This window comes from Neospora caninum, chromosome V (assembly GCF_000208865.1).
Source record: "Neospora caninum Liverpool complete genome, chromosome V".
Lineage (NCBI taxonomy): Eukaryota > Apicomplexa > Conoidasida > Eucoccidiorida > Sarcocystidae > Neospora > Neospora caninum.
The window spans coordinates 2,649,685-2,670,028 of NC_018391.1; the positions used below are offsets into that span (position 1 = coordinate 2,649,685).

Below are 20,344 nucleotides of genomic sequence, written 5' to 3' on the forward strand. Positions count from 1 at the left end.
CGGCCCTGTGCGTTGCCTGTGGCCTCTTCGGCGCCTCCTCCCCTGAATCCTGGATTTCTCTGAAGCAGCACTTTTCGAATTCCGTCCTTGGTGTGCTGTCTCTGCTGTTCTCTTCCGCGCCTGTTTCTTTCCTGTCCGTTCTTCTCGCATGTTTCCTGTTCCTAAGGCTCTGCTGTTTCCCAGTGGGTTTTTCGTTTTTCTCTCAACGTGCCGCAGAGAAGGAAGACGGAAACACACGCAACGGGAAGCTCAGAGGAGAGACAAAACTCGAGAACGGAAACAACGGCTGAAGTCCCTAGACATGCAGAAAAGAGACGAGCTTAGAAGCTAGATCGAAACCTGCACTGGAGTCTGTAGTAGGCCGACTCACGCGGTTTTCGTGTCTTTTTTTCAACAACCTGCGCCGTGTTTTTCCTTTTCTAGAGAGTCGAAATGCTCGGTTTGCTTACTCACCGAGACTGCGCCGCATGCTGAGGCCGTTCTTGGAAAGATAATCTCTCGCGAGAGCTTCTCACGATCACTTCCGCTCCCCCGTTCTTCCCTGCTCTGTCTTCACTCGAGACTTCTTTCTCCACTGCAGAGCCGGAGACGATAGGAAAACCTCTGGAGGAGCCAGGAGAAGGAACCAAAACATACGCATCAAGACAAGTACACGCGAAACAAAAAGGAGACAAAGAGGGAAAGAGAAGGGGAACAGAAGTGCGTCATACCGATCTTTCTCTAACGGCGACTCGGCGCCTAGAAGTTCAAGAGTCGATCCCACCGTGCGAAAAGGAATGTCCATTTAAAGCGCAGGCGTGCTTCCCCGCCACAAATACGTTCACCCTCCCAAACTGGGGGTTAACAAGCGGTTTGACGAATGATCGTTTCTTCACGATTCACGAGAGACAAACTGTAACCAGTTGTCAGCTTGCGAGGGGTGCCCAGTCAACACACGTGCACGAACCATCATCGAGAGAGAAGACCTGAGTGAGAGAGCAGGAGGCGCGAGTGCTGGAGAAGCGAGGCGATGCGAAGAGGAAGAGAGGAAAACTACAACAGACACAGAACAAAAGGGAGAAACTCTTCGACGGCAGGCAGAGATATATCCGAACTCGATGTCAAGACCGATGCCGGCCCTAAGAGACCTACCGTTTATACGAGCCCAATCCATCTTATAACTTTGGTTTTTTAGTTGCAATGACCTTTGTACTCCAAATAATTGCAGGCATCACTCTAGCATTTAGATATACTTCAGAAGCCACGCCTGACAGAGAACAGCAGGCGTTTTCAGACAAACCCTTTTCTAGGGAGTATATCCGGCGAGTTGAGCTACTGACGGAGATCTTGAGTGTCTTTGCCATATCCATGCGACTTACATCTGTTGTAGTAAAGTGAAAAAGGCATGAGGATAGGCAGCGCAGAAAAACGAGGACAGGAAGAGCAATTGCGGCCACTTTAAGAGCACAGACGCCGTGGGGAGATGGAAAAAGGACGAACGTCTGATGACAGGAGCTGTATCGCTTCTACAGAAACACTTGCAAAGTGTGCGCCCAGAGAAGCGACGAAATGGAAAACATGTGCGACAGTGGAAGAAAACAGAAGCTCGTAAGGATGGAGCACGCAGCGACAGAGGGTTTCCTTGCATGCTTCGCTGTGGCGAAAGTCGTCTCAGTCAAAACGTTCTTTTTAATCTTTACTAGATAATGGAAACTGTTCCTGGGTCTGAGGGGGGACCGAAGTGTTTAAGAGAGACGTGAGTCTCGACAGAAAAAGCCAAGAGACACCCGAAAAAGAGGACGAAAAAGATCGAGAGCATTAGAGAGCGCGAGCGGAAAGCACCACTTGTTGCTCGGGGGCGCAGGGTTCGCGTTCTGTGGCCCGAAGAGCTTGCCTTACGTTCAGTTTTTGTCACAGTGTTTGGGACTGTTTTGTCACAAGCCTAGCGCGCATTTAGCGAGGCAGCTCTCGCATTGTTTATGACGGCTTTGTGCTAAATTCGGGGACTCTTTTTATCTCGCGAGCGTTTGTGTGCGGTGTCGATCGCTCTGCTAAAAAATGCGATGCGCTGGGCGTCTGATCGGTGGAGAGACGTGGACTCGGTGCTTGAACAGCAAGCACAACTGTGTGTCTGTGTCGCGAGTCCACCTCCGAAAAACACGGAACTCGCAACGCCCCGAGAGCGCGTGCGTCAAGCTCGTAGCGCTTTGCTTCGGTTGCTTTCACACTGCTGAAGGCTCTTTTCCAGGAAGCCTTGAGACAAGGAAAAAACGTGGAAAAACAGAGGCCGCATCCGCCTAGGCGTTCTTTCTCTCATAGGGGGATGCCTTTCATCTTGCCTCGTCGCGCGGCGGGAGATTCCGAAAGGGAAGAGACACAAAAACGGGGAATCGAAAAAAGCCTAGTCTCCCCCTCCTCGCCCCTGGCGCTGGGCTGGACGGCCGGCTGCGTGTGCAACTCGCCGTCCTCTCGAAGTTTGAACGCGAGAAATGGCGAGACCCAACGTAGAATCCTCCACCGCTCGAACCGTGGTGACGCGCTCTCGTCTTTGCGCTTCACCGTGTTTCCATCGGAGCCGGTCCATTGCCTCTAACCACTCCTTTTCTGTCGCCCGGAACACGTGACAGTTTCGCGGGAAACAAAATTCGAGCAGAGACAGTGGACAAGAGAGGACAAGAGAGCGTTGACCCTCTGCTGTCTAATAGCTTTTCTTGCTCTCCGACTTCCTGCTCGAGCTGGTCGCGGCCGTTCGGGGGCTCTTTCTCCTTTCCGGAACGCTCACTTCCTCCTCCGAGACAGTCGGGGAGTGCAAGTCGGACATTTGTCCACTTGTGCAAAAATGCATGCACATCTTCAGCATGAGGCCAAACCTGAGGGACAAAACGTTGAAAACAGGGAGACCGAATCACACCGCCGCACGGACACGGATCCTGCAGTCAAAAAGACATCTACACACTACACACATCACTCTAGACAGCTGTCTAGATAGCTTACGTATCTAAAAAGATGCGAGTACCTATTTATATTGATCTTTATATCTATTCAAATCCATCACCTGCCGTCCGTCAAACAGGGACTCTGGGCAAAAACAAGACAGCCTCCGCACTCACACATGCTTGCATGGATTCACGTACCACGGGATTACCAACTGATATACACACGTGTGTGCTTCTCTCTGCATGTGTTCGCTTCGCCAACATATATATATATATATATATATACATATTATAGAGAGAGAGCGAGAAAGAAGGGTAGACATGCTCACCAGTAGATGTTCATGACAAAGAGAGTGAGGAGGAGGCAGACGAAGAATCCCCAGTCTTCTCCGTCCGCAGTGGCCTTCATGCTCTTGACGTTTTTGAAAATCGGAAACAGCGCAGCGACGGGGAAAGCAAACAGGCGCAAATATCCCCAAGAGACGACGAGGCAGGCAAACAGGAAAAAGGTTACAACCTTGTGGCGGGTATCCACAAATACTTTGCACCTGAAGAGACAGAACCGAAAACACCCGGCGCACAGACGGCACATACACGACTATATATGTAGGTTCTATGCACATATAATTGGATATGTGTTTACGGCCGATTCGTGGATATGCATCTACAGATATATATATATATATATATGTATATGCATGTACGTCTATGGTATGCATGCATAGAAAACCACACACGCACTCTCACGGCAGAAATGTCGGGCATTTAAAGGAAGTGGACAACCGCTCTCCAGAGACACAGAGCCGTTGGTTTCGAAACGTTTGTGGATCGCGGAGAAGCCCTCAGCGAGACAGTTCCAAAACAGAGCGAAAGCCATCGCTTCGGCGACTGGCGACGCACCCGCAAGAGAAGATATCGCAAAAGTCGTGGCAGAAGAGAATGATAGATCCAACGCGGAGAAAGTTGCCTTGGTAGGAGAAGAAGATGAGCAGCATGGCGCACACGCAAGGCAAGAGCGTCTCGTAGAAGTCTGGAAGCTTCGGAGAGAGGAGCAGAGAGATGAAGCAGGCGACGTGGTACCCCGCGGAAATGTAAAAGTAAATGTGGGTAAAGGGATGCGACTCTTGGTTCGGGTAGTCTGCAGATGCACACAGAGAGGACGAGGAAAATGAGGGAACAGGAGAGGGGGCTAACGTCCGGATAACACGGCCAAAAAGGCAAAAGCGAAACGCAAAGAGAGACGAACAAAAGCAAACATGTGGGAAAGCGGTACGTGTAAAAGACATGCGCGCATGCATAGATGAGGGCTGCATGCATATACCCAGGGAAATGCGTGGTCCACAGTGAAGCCCGAGAGACAGAGTTCTAGGGCAGGGGCACCTCGGGAGCATCTCATTTCTCTCCCTTCCTTTCCGAGCGCAGTGCCTCTTCCCGGTCCGCGCTGCACGTCGGCATGTCGCGAACACTCACGACGCGCCAAAGCAAACGCGAGGGAGGCGCCATCGACGCCGTTCTCTTTTCTCACCTTTGAAGAGCTCGGTTTCGTCGCCTTTTCCACCGAGGAGTCTGGGCCACCAAGACTCGTTGTGGAGGAAGAAGAAAGCCGCAAATGTGAGCGAAAGGAAGTAGATCGACTTAAAGGCCATCTCCGAGAAGCGTCGCTGCTTCAAGGCAAACACCTGGCGAGCCCACCGACTGCAAGGAGAAAATCAAAGCATTTGTGACAAAAAAACACCAAACATCCCACAGAGTCTAATGATTCTACGTAAGTACACTGCTAGATAGGATATGTAGGTATGATGCATCTTCTCTTCGAATATATTTATGTATATATATATATATATATATATATGGAAGTAGGGAAGTACGTAGGTACGAAAACAAGGCTTGCATTTGTTCCGAGATGAGGGCGAAGTGAAGGGACGCGCGAAACGAGTGCCAGAAAAGCACAGAAAAGACACGAGGGACATTGCACGTGAAAGCGAAGGCAACGAAGTAGCAGAGAGAGAAGGTAGAGGAACGACAATATAGGACGTCAGGCAGAATTCAACCGGCAGGCCACACAGGAGAGGGGGGAAGAAAAGGCGTCCGTTTCCGCCTTTGGTGAGTGGTGAAAATGACTAGAAATCAGAAAAGGCAGTATCCAGTTTCCCGAAATCCTACTCGCGAGGCAGCATGCGTTCTGCGAGCGACTGCAGGAGTCGACGGCCCACACTCTGAGAGCGTCACATGCACAAAAAAAGGAAGAACATCGAAAAAACATGCAAAAATGCGAGAAGAAAAGCGCGTGCGCGCGTGGAAACGGAACGGAGAATCCTCGGGACGAAAAAGGCGGTATTTGGTCAAACACCTGCGAGCTGAAATGAAGAGGGGCGAGAAACGCTTAGACGAGCACACGCCACCGGCAACTTTATCAGGAAGAAGACGGAAGAAAAAGCGGAAGCTCAGAAAGGAAAAGAAGCGCATGCATGTGCAGAGAAAGGCGCGAAAGCCGGCGACACACAGACGTTGCTCTCGATCGAGCAGTGTTTCTCCACAGAAAAAACTGGCGCGAAACAGTCTCCTCCCACAGATACACACCTTCGTACGCCCTCCCATATATATATATATATATATATACATATATACATATATATACATACACATATGTATTTCCAACTCGTTCTCGGCACACCGTCCATTTCACAGATATGGACGTGCATATATATATATATATATATATGGGTACATAGATCTCTGTATACGTGTAGATGCGTACACGTATATAGGGATATCTGGTCCTTCTAGACGTGCATGCTTCGAGAACTGGAGCAAGGTTTTCTAGAATATGCACTGCAGCCTTTCTCATCTCTCAATACGGCTCTCGCCGAGCAGGAGGCAGATTCAACGTGGATTTCGAAACTCGTGTTCACGCTATGGGCGGTTGCATGCAAATGCGGGGAGGGGGATTCTGTCCCCTCTCTAGAGTTCTCTCTTCAGTATACCACACGCATCTACACACAGACTCCTCATACAGAGGTATGCAAATATATATATATATATATATATCTACATGCATATATATATATATATATATATATATATATATATATATGTTTACTTGAATGAGGAGACATGCCCCTGCAATGAGAGCTGAGGCCGAGACGACATCGTAGGTCTTTGGATAGGCCGCAAAGTGTTTTTGCCGATCCGCAACCCTATCTTTTATGTAGAAGAAGTGGTACATCGACCAGGTGACAACGATGCCAAGGAGGAAGGTGAAGAACGGATCCAGCTTCATTTTGGCCTGGGAGAGAGAGCGGAGCGACGAGAGGAGCCCTGAGACCAGGACGAGAGGCGAGTAGGGACACGGGGGGGGGGGGGGCCGGAGCGGACAGGCGTTGAGCGAACAAAACTGGGCGACCAGAAGACACGATTCGGGACAGGTTTTTCGAGAACACGGGACGGCCGAAAGGACTGTGGAAAGAGCGCGCCGAAAAAAACGACGCAGAGATGATAGCCCGACGAAAAAGAGTTCGTGTCACCGACCGTGTGTCCGAGGAAAAACGTAGACACGGTTGAAATGGAAAAGCCGGCGAACGCGAATCAGTGATAGGCTGCGGGGCAAAAGAGGCAAGTCCACGACACGCCTGGCTCTTCCTTCGCACTAAAGCGAGACGAGGATCAACTGGAAGAGCAGCGGGAGCGAACGGAGACACACAAGGAAGAGCGTGCAGAGAGCGCAGGCGACGCCTGTAGACAGAGAGATGTCCTGTCGGCGTGCAGTTCGGCTTATTTTTGGGGTGCGTTGTCGGTCTCCTGAGACCTCTGGAGGAACGCGCCTTCGACCCTGTTCCCGCTGCCGGCTCCTCAGAGCCAGGGGACAAACGAGGAAGGGGGAGAAACCCAGGAGAACGGCCAAAGAGTGGGCGCGAGACAAGACAGGAGACGAGAGCGAGCGGAGGCGCGAGGCTACTCAGTCTTGCACATGTGTACAAGAAGGAGAGAGAAGGGAGGAGCGGAAAAGAAGGAGAGAGAAGCTTGTCTGTCTTTGCGAGTTGGAGCGACGCACGGCGAGTCGTTGAAAAGCTGTTTGCGCGTTTTTTTTCTCGTTCCGGTTGCAACGCAGGTGAGAGAGCCGGCGCGCGGGCGGTCGAAAACGGGGAAGAGCACGAGAAAAGGTGTCGCCGGAAGAAAGCACCAACGAGGGGGACACGGCGGGCGAAATGCGGGAACGGAGAGGCGAAGACGCAAAGAGAAAGGTGCGTGGAGAAATAAGGGACGAAGGGGGATTCCGAGCAGGGAGGAATGGGGGGTGTTTCGAATCGCGGGACCCGTCCTGTTTGGCTCCTTCGAGGAAACTATCCCGTCCTCTCGACGCACAGCATCTCCGCGAAACGCGAAAAATCAAACACAGGCAGTCTCTGGAGCGCAGGGACACCGCTCTTGGCTGTTCCGCAGTCAGAAACTCTCGAGGGAAAAAGATTGCGGGAGGGGGAAGACGGCTTCGCGGCCCCCGCCCTCGTCTTCTTTTCTCGAGAGAGAGCGAGGGTTGGCGCGCACACGAAACGGAGACCGTGCGCGAGCGGTGAAGACAAGAGAAAAACGGTCACGCTCCAGCTGGCCAGCGGCTAGGCAGACTCTGGAAAGGAAACGCGAACTTTCACGTGTGTGTCCGATACACTTCCCGTTCTCTTCTCGGCGAGAACGGACGCGTTTTCTTGAGAACGGAGCCTACGCGCAGAGGGACAAGGAGAGCGAAGGAACTCGAGAGTCTTTTTGGCCGGAAACGCGGGCGGTGTGCACAATGAGAATTCGGAGAAACGGTGTGTGTAGACAGGGGAAAGACACAGGAGAAGCGACGGAGACTGGCAGACGTGCCACGTGGCAAAACTCGGGCGCTTTCGAGGCCAGAAAAGGCGAAAAAGACTCGAAGAAGACCCGCGCTCCGAGGCAACACCCCAAAAGAAAACGCAGTTCACGCCACCCTGTTGACACACGTGAGGAACAGACCGGGAGTCGCACACTTTTAAAAACTGGGAGTGTATGCTTGAAGTCTTGGCATTTCGTAAAGCAATTTGCCGTCTCCTCCCGTCGATCCTCGTTTCTCTCCACGAAGAGAAAAGGCTGAACGCCGATCGCCACTTTCTGTGTATCTGTCTAGAGAGTGCCTTCGGGTGACCGCGGGGAACGGCGTTATCCTTGTTGTCATCTCACATCAGCCCAGTGTGCGCGCCAAGGGACCACACCCGCCTCTCTCGCGCCCTTCACGCAGAAAAAAACGGTTGTTCGTCGTCTCTCTCCGTAGAAGAAGTCATTTGTTGGCAGCAAGGAACACGAACTTTATAAAACCTCCCTGTTCCCGCGTCTTGCCGCCGAACGGCAACCTGCTGAAATGTGTCCTGTGCCTTCGACGTTTTCAACCGCTGCAGCTGGCCATAGACACGAGAGGTATCGTGGAAAACAGACGTCTTCTCCACTCATGTTTAGGTAGTGGCAGCGCCGCGACAAGCAACGCACTCTCTCAGGCGCGGGTATTTTCTCTTCTCTGGGAATGAGAAAAGTGTGAGAGGTTTCCTCTGTGGCGATCTCAGATTTCCGGTTCCGCCTGAAAAGTCCACAGGGCGCCCAACACACACGCCGCGAACAGCGAACCCTGTTCCGATTCGTGGACCATGACTCAGGCACGGGACCGGTCGAGGTTCTCTTTTTCCACGAAAGAGATGGATAGCGGAGGCCTTGCGTTTCCAGTTGCCACAAATCCTGAATTGTGCGTGGAATGCGGCAGGCCTCACTTGGACCGCTGTGGCCTGGGTAACACCTCAAAACCGAAAAAACGTCTCCCCCAACCCCTGTGAGGGTCTCCGTTGCTATATGGAAGCTGGGGGGGGGAGGGGGGGGGTGAATTGCGCCACACAAGGCTCGTCTGTCACTTTCAAATGACGAAATGGGATGACCAAGTGTCAGAAGTCTTCTGCTTACCACGATTGAGACCCGCTGAACTTGCATATTTCTACGTTTCTACGGAAAAGATACGGACACAACACGAACGCTACGTGCTCTGTGCTACAGAGCTTTTGCAGAAAACCACCGCAACTCTTTGTAGGCGACGTCTGCCTTAGTGTGGCAGGACACTTTGAGTCGCGCTACAGAGGGCTACCTTGATAACCTGGAAAACCTCTATTTGGAATTCATTTGTGAGGGACAACATGGGTATGAGACGGTTCAGAATCGACCGGCCAAGAATCTGGTACCGGCCAACTGCAGAGCCGCAGAGGACAATAAAAACGCATGTGGAAGAAGCGTGAAGACGGTCTGTGTGAACCGTGGCCTTGGCCTAGAAAGAACTCGAGATGGGGTGTAGATACGTGCATAACTTCGGTGTCAGAAAGTCGCCTTGAGATTCCACGTGCACACACAGATAACTTGGCCACCTGAGAACAGAATCCAGGAAGGCTTTACCTCAGCGCTGAGTGCGGCAGACGCGCGTTTGGATTTGAACACACACACAAAAACAGGACATCGTCCACAGATCCAAAACCCGAAATCTCGAGAGTTGTCGCCCCACGCCTAAACTGGCTGATGTGAAGAGAAGACTGTCGCGTGCACCCCGGAGCAAACAGCCGTTCCCTGTTCCTTGAAAGCCCGTTCGATTGAAGCCGCAGCCAAAAACGGCTAGGACAAAACGACGAATTCAGGATTCGAGACACGCCCGAGCACGCAGCCACGAAAATTTTACATGTAGACCCATAAATATATGTGTGAACAGGCATATACGTTATAGCAGACACGTATATAGTAGGCGTAACGGCTTCCCGGAGAGATACGGTCAACGAAAACCACCCGGCGAAAAGAGGAAAACAGACTTCGAGAGACGCGCAGAGAGAGGAGAAATCCGTTCCCCACTATCCTCGCCACTTGAAAGGCGCCCCGCCTTTTCGGATTTTGGGGATCCTTCTCGAAGGACACTGAGACTTCCACATATGTTGGACTTTAACCCTATCCATTTGGGCCTACCTTAAATAAGCAAGTATGTATATATGTATATTCGCGTAAATGTATGTATCCGCGTGGGTCAGAAGTGATTATTGAGAGGCGTTTTGCTCTGGTGGTTTCTGAGGTTTAGAGCCAGGGGACCCATCCGACATACATTCTGGCTAGACTATCGAGCCTCATGGCAGATTGAATTACAGCTTCGACTTGTTCTCGCACGGGCAGAGAGGAAGAGGATCCTCCTCCCTGGATGTGTTCTGATGCAGGATTCCCTTGGCCCTCTGTCTTCTCTCCCGGTTTGCCGCTTCCTACACCAGCGCTGCCTCGCGGTTCCTTCTCTTCTTTCTCCCTCACATCGCGCGTGCCCCCAGATCTCTGCCGTCCTTTCCCACCAGCCGTGCTCGCGTCGGCGCCTGCGAGTAGCCTCGAGGGAAAGTGAGAGGGTAAGGAGCGAGAAATCCCTCCGACTCCGCCTCGCAACTTGTAGTCAATTTCCACGAGGCTCGCGTACGCAATCCTCTCCCACCCCTCCTTCAGAGAATGCGAAGACTCTCCGCCGGGTTTCGCCGAGCTGTGCTTGCGCTGCTGGAGCTGAGCGTGACGCGCACCTGCGTGACGCCACTCGACCAGCGGATCGTACACAAAGTTCTGCAGCGCAGAAGCAAGAAAGACAAAGATGCGAAATCGGGGGACGGCGGAGAGACGCGGCAGAGGCAAACGCCACAAAAAATGGAGAAGGGAGAGACCACCTGCCTTTGCGAGAAGGGGTGCATTCCAGTGGGGGGAAAAGACGGAGAGAACGTGAGGGAGAGACGAAAAGGAGAGGCGCGCCGGCGACGACACACGTCGACATGACTGTGGTACGGAGGACACGGCGTCCAGAACGGAAGTGAGAGATGAAGGAAAAAGGGACTCTGGAAAAGCAAAACTCCCCACAACCCGGCGACAAACACCACCCAATCCTGTCTTTGCCTCACCATCAAGATGGACATGAGAATCTCCCGATTCTGCCTCGCGACGTTCATTGCCTCGACTGCAGCAACTTTGAAAGGGCCCTCGACGCCTGTCACTCCGAGACAGCTCACGAGGTTCTGAGTCAGACGAAACGGAACGACCTGCGAGACGAAAAAGGCAAAACGATATGCCCCTTAACGTTTTCCAGAGCAGAGAACAGCCCAGAGAAAAGACACGGACCACGGCGTCAGTTCGATTCACGAAAACACGACGTTGAGTCAGAGTGACAGTTCGTGGCGAGGAGTCGCACAAACGCCTGGCCGAGAGAGCGGTGGTCCCAACCGTGCATGCGTCTCTCCACACCACCTTCCTCGTGGTGGAGCAGAAGATCGAGACCACAAGACAAACACATTTACCTACGGGGAGAGACCAGCTTTAGTGCGGATGTGGCTGCGGCATCTCGGGGAAGAAACCGAGCCTTGAGACAGGAGACACAAAAGCACGAAGACCCACGGTGAAAAGGGGCGCCTGGCGACACTATCCCCAGGGCGAAACCTGCTGCCCAGAGGCGAGGAGGATCAGGACCATCGGCCTGGGAGAGATCAGCAGATCAGCTCGGAGGCAGGCGACATCCTCCGCGGGGCCGCCCTCACGCACACTCACGAGCGGCGGCAAAGCAGAGACTCGAAACGTGGAAAAGAAAGCGCATGCAGGACAGTTGCAAGACACGTCAAGCAACGGAGTGTCCCTGGCGTTGAAGAGACCGCGGGAGAAGACCACACATAGACAGGAGCAGGGCAAAGAGACATTTGCCTGTCAAACAGGGCTTTACCTCGGGGACAGGCAAGGTTCGGCCTTTCTCAAGGAGACAGTCAAAGTCGACGTGCATGACGGATCCGTCTGCAGTGTCGACAAGAATGTTCTCGCCGTGCCTGTGAGAGTGAGGAACGAGGCATCAGAGAACAAGAGAGAACAAAGGAAGAACAGAAATCAGCACCCACTGCATTTCTGTTGGATCCCGCATCCCGGAGAGAAAGCAGCCGCGGCAATCGATCCTCCACATCGAGCTCAAGACCCCAAGAGAGAGAGGCAGAAACCGGATGTGAACCACAGACAGTGGGGAAACAGCCGAATTCTTCAAATCGTCTCTGGATGCCATGGCTATCATCCACACCACCCTGCCTCGCCCCGCGCAGCTCCAACCAGCGCCGGACGAAAAACATGCCCCTCCTTTCAACTTTCGTTTTTACGTCGAGAGTCTGCACACGCGATCCCTGTCTGCGCCTCTTGGGATGGTTCCTGTTCTTCGTTCCCCTTCCTTGTTGACAGTACATGGTCTAGCTACAATCTTTATGTGTTGTTGTCGGCTTTGAAACCCCGCCGGAAAAAACGCCGCCTATGGCCACACGCCCGACAGGCCCCGTGACCTGGCCACGAAGCTGGGCAACAAACGGGAGAGGTTTGTGTCGTTGCATGCACATCGGGAAACCGCTCCTCTTGAAACATGCTTTGCGCCTCGAGAGCGCGAGCAGCAGACGTCTCATCCTGTCTTGCGCGTACCTGTCGCCGAGGCCGATGATGAAACCAAAGGTCGACCAGAGGGCGAGCGTGTGGGCGTAGTTCTGCCTTGCGCAGTACCAACGCGCAGGGTCTTCGTTGAACCAGTGGAAAAACAATCTGCGCATGCACAGACACGGCGAGGACAGCGGCGATGACGGAAGCTGCTGCAGCGTGAACAACGGCACGAGTCAACGGAGGAGCATGACAGCTGTATATGCGTGTTGATTTGCATGTATAGTATAGGTGTTTATTCGCCGAGACGAGGTTCAGGGGCGCTTTTCAAACAAGCGTGCAAAGGTTTGGAAGTGTGGAGTGGATCGCCCCTGCACTGGTACTGGCTAGAAAGGCATGCAAACACATCCGCGCGTTTTTTCCGCGCACAGACGCGTAAAACAGTCAGAGAGAACAGGGCTTCCGCCTGCGGAGAGATCAGGAGAAGCGTGTGCGGGTGTGCGCTCGTGGCTGAAAGAGCAGAGGCGAGTCAACGCTGGGTTTACCGGTTCGTCTCTTACCTTTGCATAACAGGAGGCAAGCGGCCGAGACCCAGCTGAGTGAAAACGCGGTAGCACTCTTGATGGTCTCGACGCTCTTGTGCGCGTTGAAAGGCTCGAAAGAACTTGGAAACGAAGAGTAGAACAAGCAGGGAATCAGAGCAACATGTACACATTCCTTGAAGATACACAGAGACGTATACGCGTATATACACTCGGACATCCTTTCGTACTCGTAGCGCTTTTGCCCGCACGCGGTGGAACCAAGCGTCACGGCATGCAGGTGGATACAAAGAAAAGAAAAGGAAGCCTGCCCGACAGAGGGAAGTAAGCAGAGACGTCGAACACGAAGGGAAAGTGGCGAGGAAGAGGCGACACTGAGACTGTAATGAGACTGCGACGAAGAGACGAAAAAGTGTGAGTAGAAGACACAACACACGACGGCCAGAAGGTCGCCGGCAGGCGTGCGAGAGAGGCCGAGAAGCAAAAATGCGAGACGAACGACTGCTGAGGAGCGTGGAGAGAGACGGTAACGAGGCGCATCCAGGTGTTCGCGCCCCTTTCCCCTTCTAGTGCTGGACCGTGTCTTCGCTCTTTGACTTCTCTTCTTTTTCTTCTCCTTTACATCTCTTCTTCGCCTTACCTCTGAGGAACGCTGCGCAAAGTCGGGGAGACTCTCGCTGTAGAGAGAGGAGACACATCGCCGCAAGGTGGTCAGACCCCCGACCCACTCAATCATGCCCGTCACCTCGCTGAGGGTGACAACGCTGAAGGTTCTGAGCTGAAGGAAGAAAACGGAGAGAGAGGAGGGAATCCAAGAATCCAAAAGGAAGAGGGGGGGGGGCTGCAGAGATCCGCGCAGGGCGAAAAGAGGAGGGAAGCCAGCGGGGCACCAGCCGAACCACAAGCGAAGAAGACAAGGCAGAAAACAAAGGAAAGAAAGAGCCTGGTTGAAAGAGCCGAAGGGACAAGGAGGGCACCGGAGGAGAAAAGAAAATCGGAGACCGAAAGGGCGAAGCAAGAGACAGGAGGAAAGCCTCACTCTCAGATTCTTCGCGCGACACGCCGGATCGTGCGCCAGCAACGCATTCACGTTCTCGGCCAAGTCCATCGTCCTGAAAACGTGGACGGGAAGGCACACTGGTAACGCGTGTGAGTGCCGAGAGGAAAGGTAGACGCGTGGAGACGACGCTACGCTCAAAAACGAAGAGACGACACTCGCGAGGAGTCGAGGGAAAGGAACAAAGGGAACTCCGAAACCTGCATAACCGACGGCGAGGGGACAAGCGACAGCTGAAGCGGTAGAGTCACTTCTTTTTGCGGCCCAGAGGAGACAGAGGCGGAGCGCGACTTGAGGGAAAGGAAGACGAGAGAGAAAGACGGAAACTGCAAGGCGAGAGTGCCGGAACAGTACCTTGAATCCTTCCTCAGATCACCGTGGCGTTCATTCTTGACGAGAAACGCGTAAGTGCGGCCATCACTCCCCACGACGGTCACCTTTTTCGGTCGTTGCTTGCTCGGGAAAACCTGAACAAAACGAACGTTTTCAGAAAGACACGCAGCCAAGACAACGCGCCTCTTTCCACGCCCACGCACGTATAATCATGCAAATGCATAGGTGCGTAAATGCATACCAACGTGCACCACACCCGTATATGCATGCCCATGAACCAACATGCATATATACATATTTATACATTAAAGTGGGTATTCAGATGGGCGTTCGTAGACTAAACGAGACCGATCCTAAACAGCTTACGCAGGCCTACAGGCACCACTGTGAACCGACAGGCAACTGACAGTAGGAAAGATCCACACAGAAACCACTCTTGCAGCCGCCCCGCAGCATAGAAGATTAAGCTGCATAAACCCTCAGTTGAGGGAAAAGAGCGGGAGCGTTCTCGCATTTGTTCACCTGCATTTCGGGAGAGAGAGAACGTATCTCCACGAGAGACTCGACGTCGCCGGAAGCCTCCGCAGGAGACAGTCGAAGGTTCGCGAGGGTCGGAAGCGCAATGCAAGGCAAAGGCGAGGCGAGGCTAGAGGGCTCAGAAAGAGATGCGATCATCCTGGCACGAAGGAAACAACGGCAACGCAGGCATCGAAAGAAGAGAAAAGATGCGCGACTGGGCACACACCAGGGCGGAAGGGGAAGAGAGCGAAGCGAGAGTTTAAAAAATTCTTTTTTTTAAGAAAGGGCGTTCACGACAAGCAAAAACAACACGCCGTCGATACTCTAAGAGACACCGATAGACACTTTATGCGCAGATATATATATATATATATATATATGAGTGTGTAGGTATATGTATATCGTGGAGAAATGACCTGGAAGTGCCGGAGATAAATTGGTATGTGAACGCGTATGATCCTTTGTGTCGTGTCTTACTCGTAGAGTTCAGGGTACCGCTGGTTTGCATGCAAGGCATCTTCTTTTCGAATCGCCTCGTCCATGGCAACTTTGTGGAATTCGCGAACAAACACCGAAGCGACTCGGTAGACATCGAGCACCCGAACTGCGCCTCGGCCCGACGTGGCAACGATGGACCGCTTCTGGATTTCTGCTGCCTAAAAAACAGAAAACAAACCACAGTCAACACCCCGTGCGCAAATGCAACACAATTTATATATATATATATATATATATATATATTATATGCATTTGCATATATAGCATATCGGCGTCTCCCTATCTACGTAATCATGTCTACATGTACGAAAACGCACATATATTTATGCAGAGATAAGTGGATTTTCTTTCGTTCACGGGTTTCGCTCGATGCGAGAGACTCGAAACCACGTCGATGGTAAGGCGCTGCGGACTCAGAGTTCACTGGGTCTTCTCTTCGCAAAAGAAGTCTCCTACACGCGGCAGCACCGCTCGCTTCTGCCCCGATTCCGCGTCACCGCTTTTTCATTTCTCGAAACCATGCTAACACAATAGAACTTGGATCCGGTAAACAAAGACATTCGAGATCTAAACCAGTAGTCCAACTTTTTTCGTGCCTCTGTGAACCACCCAGCAGCGCCTTCGCATGCACCCAAAGAGTCGGCACTGCCTGCCGAACCTTCCCCCCCTGGTCGGCATCTGAACAAGGCGTGGCTGAGGTCCCAGAAATCGCCAGACGCGCCGCACCCGCCTGGCGTGTCTCGTCCTCCCACAAGACGGCAAACAGATCTGCAACGCCTCCTCCCCGCAGACAGGCCGCATTTTTTGGCGTGGTGAAAAGCCTAACAACTCTGAGATCGGCAACCGTTTGCGGCCCCACCCGGCTCGCGCTTCTGCTCGCCTTTCTTCTTGCTCGATGGCGTTGAAGAGCTTACGCGGTGCACGATGGTCTCCAGAGTGCGGCGCAGGCTTTCGCGTCTTTCCTTTTCGCGCGCAACTGAGTTGGAGAGACTGGCAAGCATCCACATCGTTCGCCACGGGAAGGCTGCCAGGAGTTTTGCAAGGAGCGCCTCGCAGAAGTCGCGGCCGAGGAGAGGATGCTGGCAGCGGCAGGCTACTTGAGGCAGAGCCAGGAACCAAAGAGAAAGAGAGATTCGGTTTCCTTCAACTGCGTCCTCGTCAGTAAGCAGGCGAGAAAGATGCGCTGCATACGCTTCACACGTGGACTGGTCCAGACGCGTGTGCGGCGAGATGAACGTCGAAGGCGTGCAAAAGGTGAAGACGAGGGCGCAGATCCGGTGGATGCTGTAGTGGTGATAGAGCGAGGCGCGTTCGTCGTTTCGCGTTTCCGGAAGAAGGGGAAAGGACGAGACGGGATGGGCAGTCGCAGAAACAGAAGAAGCCGCGACAGAGAGATGCGCGAGAGATTTGAGGTAGAGGCGCACAGCCTCGCAGACTAGGAAGGGAAGTGTAAGGCCTGCAAGGAGAAACACGCCAAGCAGGGACAGGAAATGAATTCACGGAATGGTGAAACGACAGCGAACAAAAAAGGGCGTGACACAGTTTTGACCACTTCCACGGATCAATATCTATCTAGATATATATATATATATATATATCTAGATAGTGACGTACGAAGTGCGCATATAAATATATACATATGTAAATGTAGGCGTATGTAGATATGGAAGGATAGGTGGACAGATGGGTGACTTCGGCAACGGTCGGTTGTTGCCCAGTAGGTTTGCGGTTGACGCACTGCTTCTTTCATCTCCATGCGCGCCTTCGGCAACTCGAGATCCTCGCTCGCCTGTTCGACGAAGAGAAGAGAAGGAGGAAGCGACGGAGGAGGAAGGGCCGAGAGGAGATGCGAGCGCAGGAGGCCGAGCAGTTTCTTCTTCGATCCGTGCAGAAATAAGCGAGTCGATGAAGCGCGCATACTCGAAGTAGACAGTGGAGCTGCAGGGGCTCTGGTTGACGGCCTATAGACGGAGACAACCGCGCAGGAAGACCGTGCTGGTCTCAATGCTACTATTCTAGGATGAGATGAGAGAGTGGAGCCTGGAATGCTCGAATGCTGATACATCACCACTTTATGACGCGGCATGCAGTTCCGGGATGGGCGATATAGACAAAAAAACCGAGGTAGAGGGCCCTCAGCAGCGAATGAGACACGAGAGGATGGCAGGAGAGGAAGCAGGGGAGGAAGAAGAGACAGGCGAATATATCGAGTCATCGGCGAAAAGAACCAGCTTTGTGGCGACAGAAAGGAAGAAACCGAGAAGGCGGAAGACAACCGGCACGTAGGCAGGGAAGGAGAGCGAGGGAAGAAGAATGGCATGGGCGTCGTGGCGAGGGAGAGACAACCGGGCTGAGCTCCAGAGAGAAGAACGAGAAATGTACAGAAGAACAGCGCTACAGCTGGACCCCAGGAAGTCGGCGCCTGGAGAGTCGGCAGAAACACAGGCCGACTGCTTTCTTTTCGCACCTGTTGAAAGCAGGAAATGGTGCCGTGGGGCGGAAGCAGAAGGCGCTTTGCCGCCTCCCGCGTGTACAGCAGAAGCGCGGATGGTGCAGCCGAAGGGAAGACCGACGAGAAGGACGGAGAGAGCGACGAAGCAGAGGGCGACGAGAAAGCAGATGCGAGGCGGCTCAAGGCCTGGAGTCCGTCGGTCACTTGTCCCTGAAGAACGCGAGAGGAAGGGAAAGACCTGCACGAAGGTTGAGCTCTGGCTGGAAAGAGCACGCGCGTGGACAGCACCAACGTACAGGCCAGAGGGAAAACGTAAAAAAAGTGGAAACGTAGGCAAGGAAACGAAGCGACGAACAAACAAGAGGAACGCCAAAAGTGCAAAGGACGTGGCCAACACTACTCACCCCTTTTTTGGAGTCTCGCGAAATCGAGAGTCTCGAGTTGTCATGAGCTGCAGCCGCCTCCTGTGGATGCGCCCCCCTTTTCGTTTCTCTGCTTACTTGATCCAGCAACTCGAGAGCGCCTTCGACTTTCATTCGATAGACGAGTTCTCGGATGACGCCACTCTCAGCTTCACTCTCGTCTTGCGAAGCGATCGAGTCGGAGGTTTCCCCGTCTTCTGCTCCAACCCCCGCGCCTCTGGATCCACGTCCTTTCCTTCTTCTCAGCAAAGCGTTTGCCTGAGAGAGGACGCACCGGGTGTCCTCGGAAGAGAACTGAAGAAAGCCCGGGACTTGGAGAGAAGGCGATCTGAGCTCTCGCGCTCGCTCGCGAATGGCCACGCCGACGCATGCAGCGGCGATCAGCTGATTGGTCTGCTCCAGCGCGACTTTCCCGGCGCCGAGAACCGCGTGGAAGGAGGCAAAGGACGCCGACTGGGAGGCGCGCAAAGCCGAGGCGGCAGCGAACGCAGGCGCAGCCGTCTGGAAGCTGAGGGCAGACCTTTGAAGAAGGAGCGAGGCGACCGAGACCTGGTCGTAGATACTCGGGGGAAGACGCAGCGAAGGCGAGGGAGCGAGAGACGGCCGACTCCCGAACGGAGAGAGAAAGCCTTCGTTTTCTGCGTTTTCAGCAACGTCGTGAAGCTGGGAAGACGCGGGCGCAAGACACAGATTCGGACGCGTCACCGGGCGAACGCGACGCGGGGCCCGAGAAAGGCCGACGGACGTCGAATCGGAGGAAAAGAGAGGAAGCCCCGCGTTCTGAAGAACCAAAGACAAGTCACACAGCGCCGCCATGCTTCGCAGCAGAGGCGCGGCGCGCTCGGGACTCTCGCGAAGGGCCGCTCCCAGTGGCCGAGAGACGCCGCGAAGAGCGTTTGCATGCACAGAGGCCGCCTGGGAAAGGAAGGCGGCGAGTCCTCGGTGAGGGCAGGCGGGAGCAACGGCCGCCGGCGACGGAAGCGAAGTCGAGGCAGGAGAGAGGCCGCTACCAGGTATCGCCAGCCGTTTGTGGCCAGGCGCAGCCGAGTCGAGCGGGCTCCGTCTTTCTTGCTGGGGCAGCCGCTGGAGTCTCGTCGAAGTCAGACTGCCCTCCGCCGCAGGGGGTTTTGGAGCGTCGCCGACGCAGCGAGGACGCCGTTGAAGCGCTTGGTGGACGAGAGAGAGAAGCTGCGCATGCTGCAGAGACAACCAGCTTTCGACGGCATCTGTGGGGCGCGAGTGCGTGCCTGCGTGTGCGGCGGGAGGAGGAGAGAGCGAAGAGACAGGTGAGGCGGGGGGCGAAGCCGCCGCGAGAACCAGCGCGAGATCGCCCCACTTCCCCAGGCTCCAGCACGCAGCTGCGGCGTCCGCCAGAAACCCGCTCGGAAGCGAAGCAGGCGACGAACGGGCGGTGGGCTGCAGACGCTGCTGTCGCCTCTCGGCCCCGGCGGCGGCGTCGTGCTCGTGGCGAGGGCGAGCCTTGATCTCCGAAGTGGCGAGTGAAAGAAGGCAAGAGAGCGAAGGCCACAGACCAGACGAGCACTTGAGGCCTGCATGCGTGACGCACCTGAACCACCCTGCCCAGTGGCCAGCAGGAGACAGGAGACGCAGGCGACTGCCTTCCTTTCTCTCTTCGAGTCCGCTCCCGTCCTCTGCGACCGCCTCCGCCTCGGCACCGGCTGCTGGGCACAGCGGCGAAGCCCTGCGGGAGAGACAAAGGTAAGCACAACCCCATGAAAGCGCAAAGTGTCGCAAAAACAGAATGAGCAAAACCATGCGAAACGCAGGATACTCACAGGTATCTATCTATCTATCTATCTATCTATATATATATATATATATATATATGTCTTAGGCTCGCCCTAGGTTCGCTCTGGCTTGGAGGATCGATACACGCAGGAGGGTGCATGTACAGAACCAATGGTAGATGCTTCCACGGAACGCGTGTTGCATATACACAGTGCGCCAGGCGTGTGTCGCTACGTACATTCATGCTCATATAAAGATCTTATAAGTATATGTATATATTTCATCGTTTCGTACATACATGTCCATATACGTACATCATCTTGCATTCACATATATCCACATATCCACGCATATCTATATTGAGTTTAAACGATGCCGGCAGATAGCCACACAAGGAGACGAGCTGCAAAAACCATGGG

At 53.7% G+C, this 20,344-nt stretch overlaps 1 protein-coding gene across 2 annotated transcripts in view; it reads right to left on the bottom strand.

Moving 5' to 3' along the window:
• Positions 1-2,677: 2,677 nt before the first annotated feature.
• Positions 2,678-20,344, bottom strand: part of NCLIV_0153 — a gene marked incomplete at both ends in the record, with an annotated part of 29,885 nt that continues 12,218 nt past the window's right edge. The window contains 13 exons of one of the 2 annotated variants that reach the window (XM_003881723.1): positions 10,017-10,535; positions 10,865-11,002; positions 11,674-11,773; positions 12,393-12,518; positions 12,914-13,068; positions 13,482-13,673; positions 13,887-14,024; positions 14,210-14,401; positions 14,859-14,996; positions 15,262-15,507; positions 16,262-16,723; positions 17,774-17,992; positions 18,276-19,808. In XM_003881723.1, the coding sequence (XP_003881772.1) occupies positions 10,017-10,535; positions 10,865-11,002; positions 11,674-11,773; positions 12,393-12,518; positions 12,914-13,068; positions 13,482-13,673; positions 13,887-14,024; positions 14,210-14,401; positions 14,859-14,996; positions 15,262-15,507; positions 16,262-16,723; positions 17,774-17,992; positions 18,276-19,808 (4,158 nt within the window). Of the gene's footprint in view, positions 2,850-3,244; positions 3,464-3,815; positions 4,054-4,440; positions 4,611-5,078; positions 5,132-6,015; positions 10,536-10,864; positions 11,003-11,673; positions 11,774-12,392; positions 12,519-12,913; positions 13,069-13,481; positions 13,674-13,886; positions 14,025-14,209; positions 14,402-14,858; positions 14,997-15,261; positions 15,508-16,261; positions 16,724-17,773; positions 17,993-18,275; positions 19,809-20,344 lie in introns of those variants that run through there. The other variant, XM_003881722.1, reaches the window with a different exon arrangement.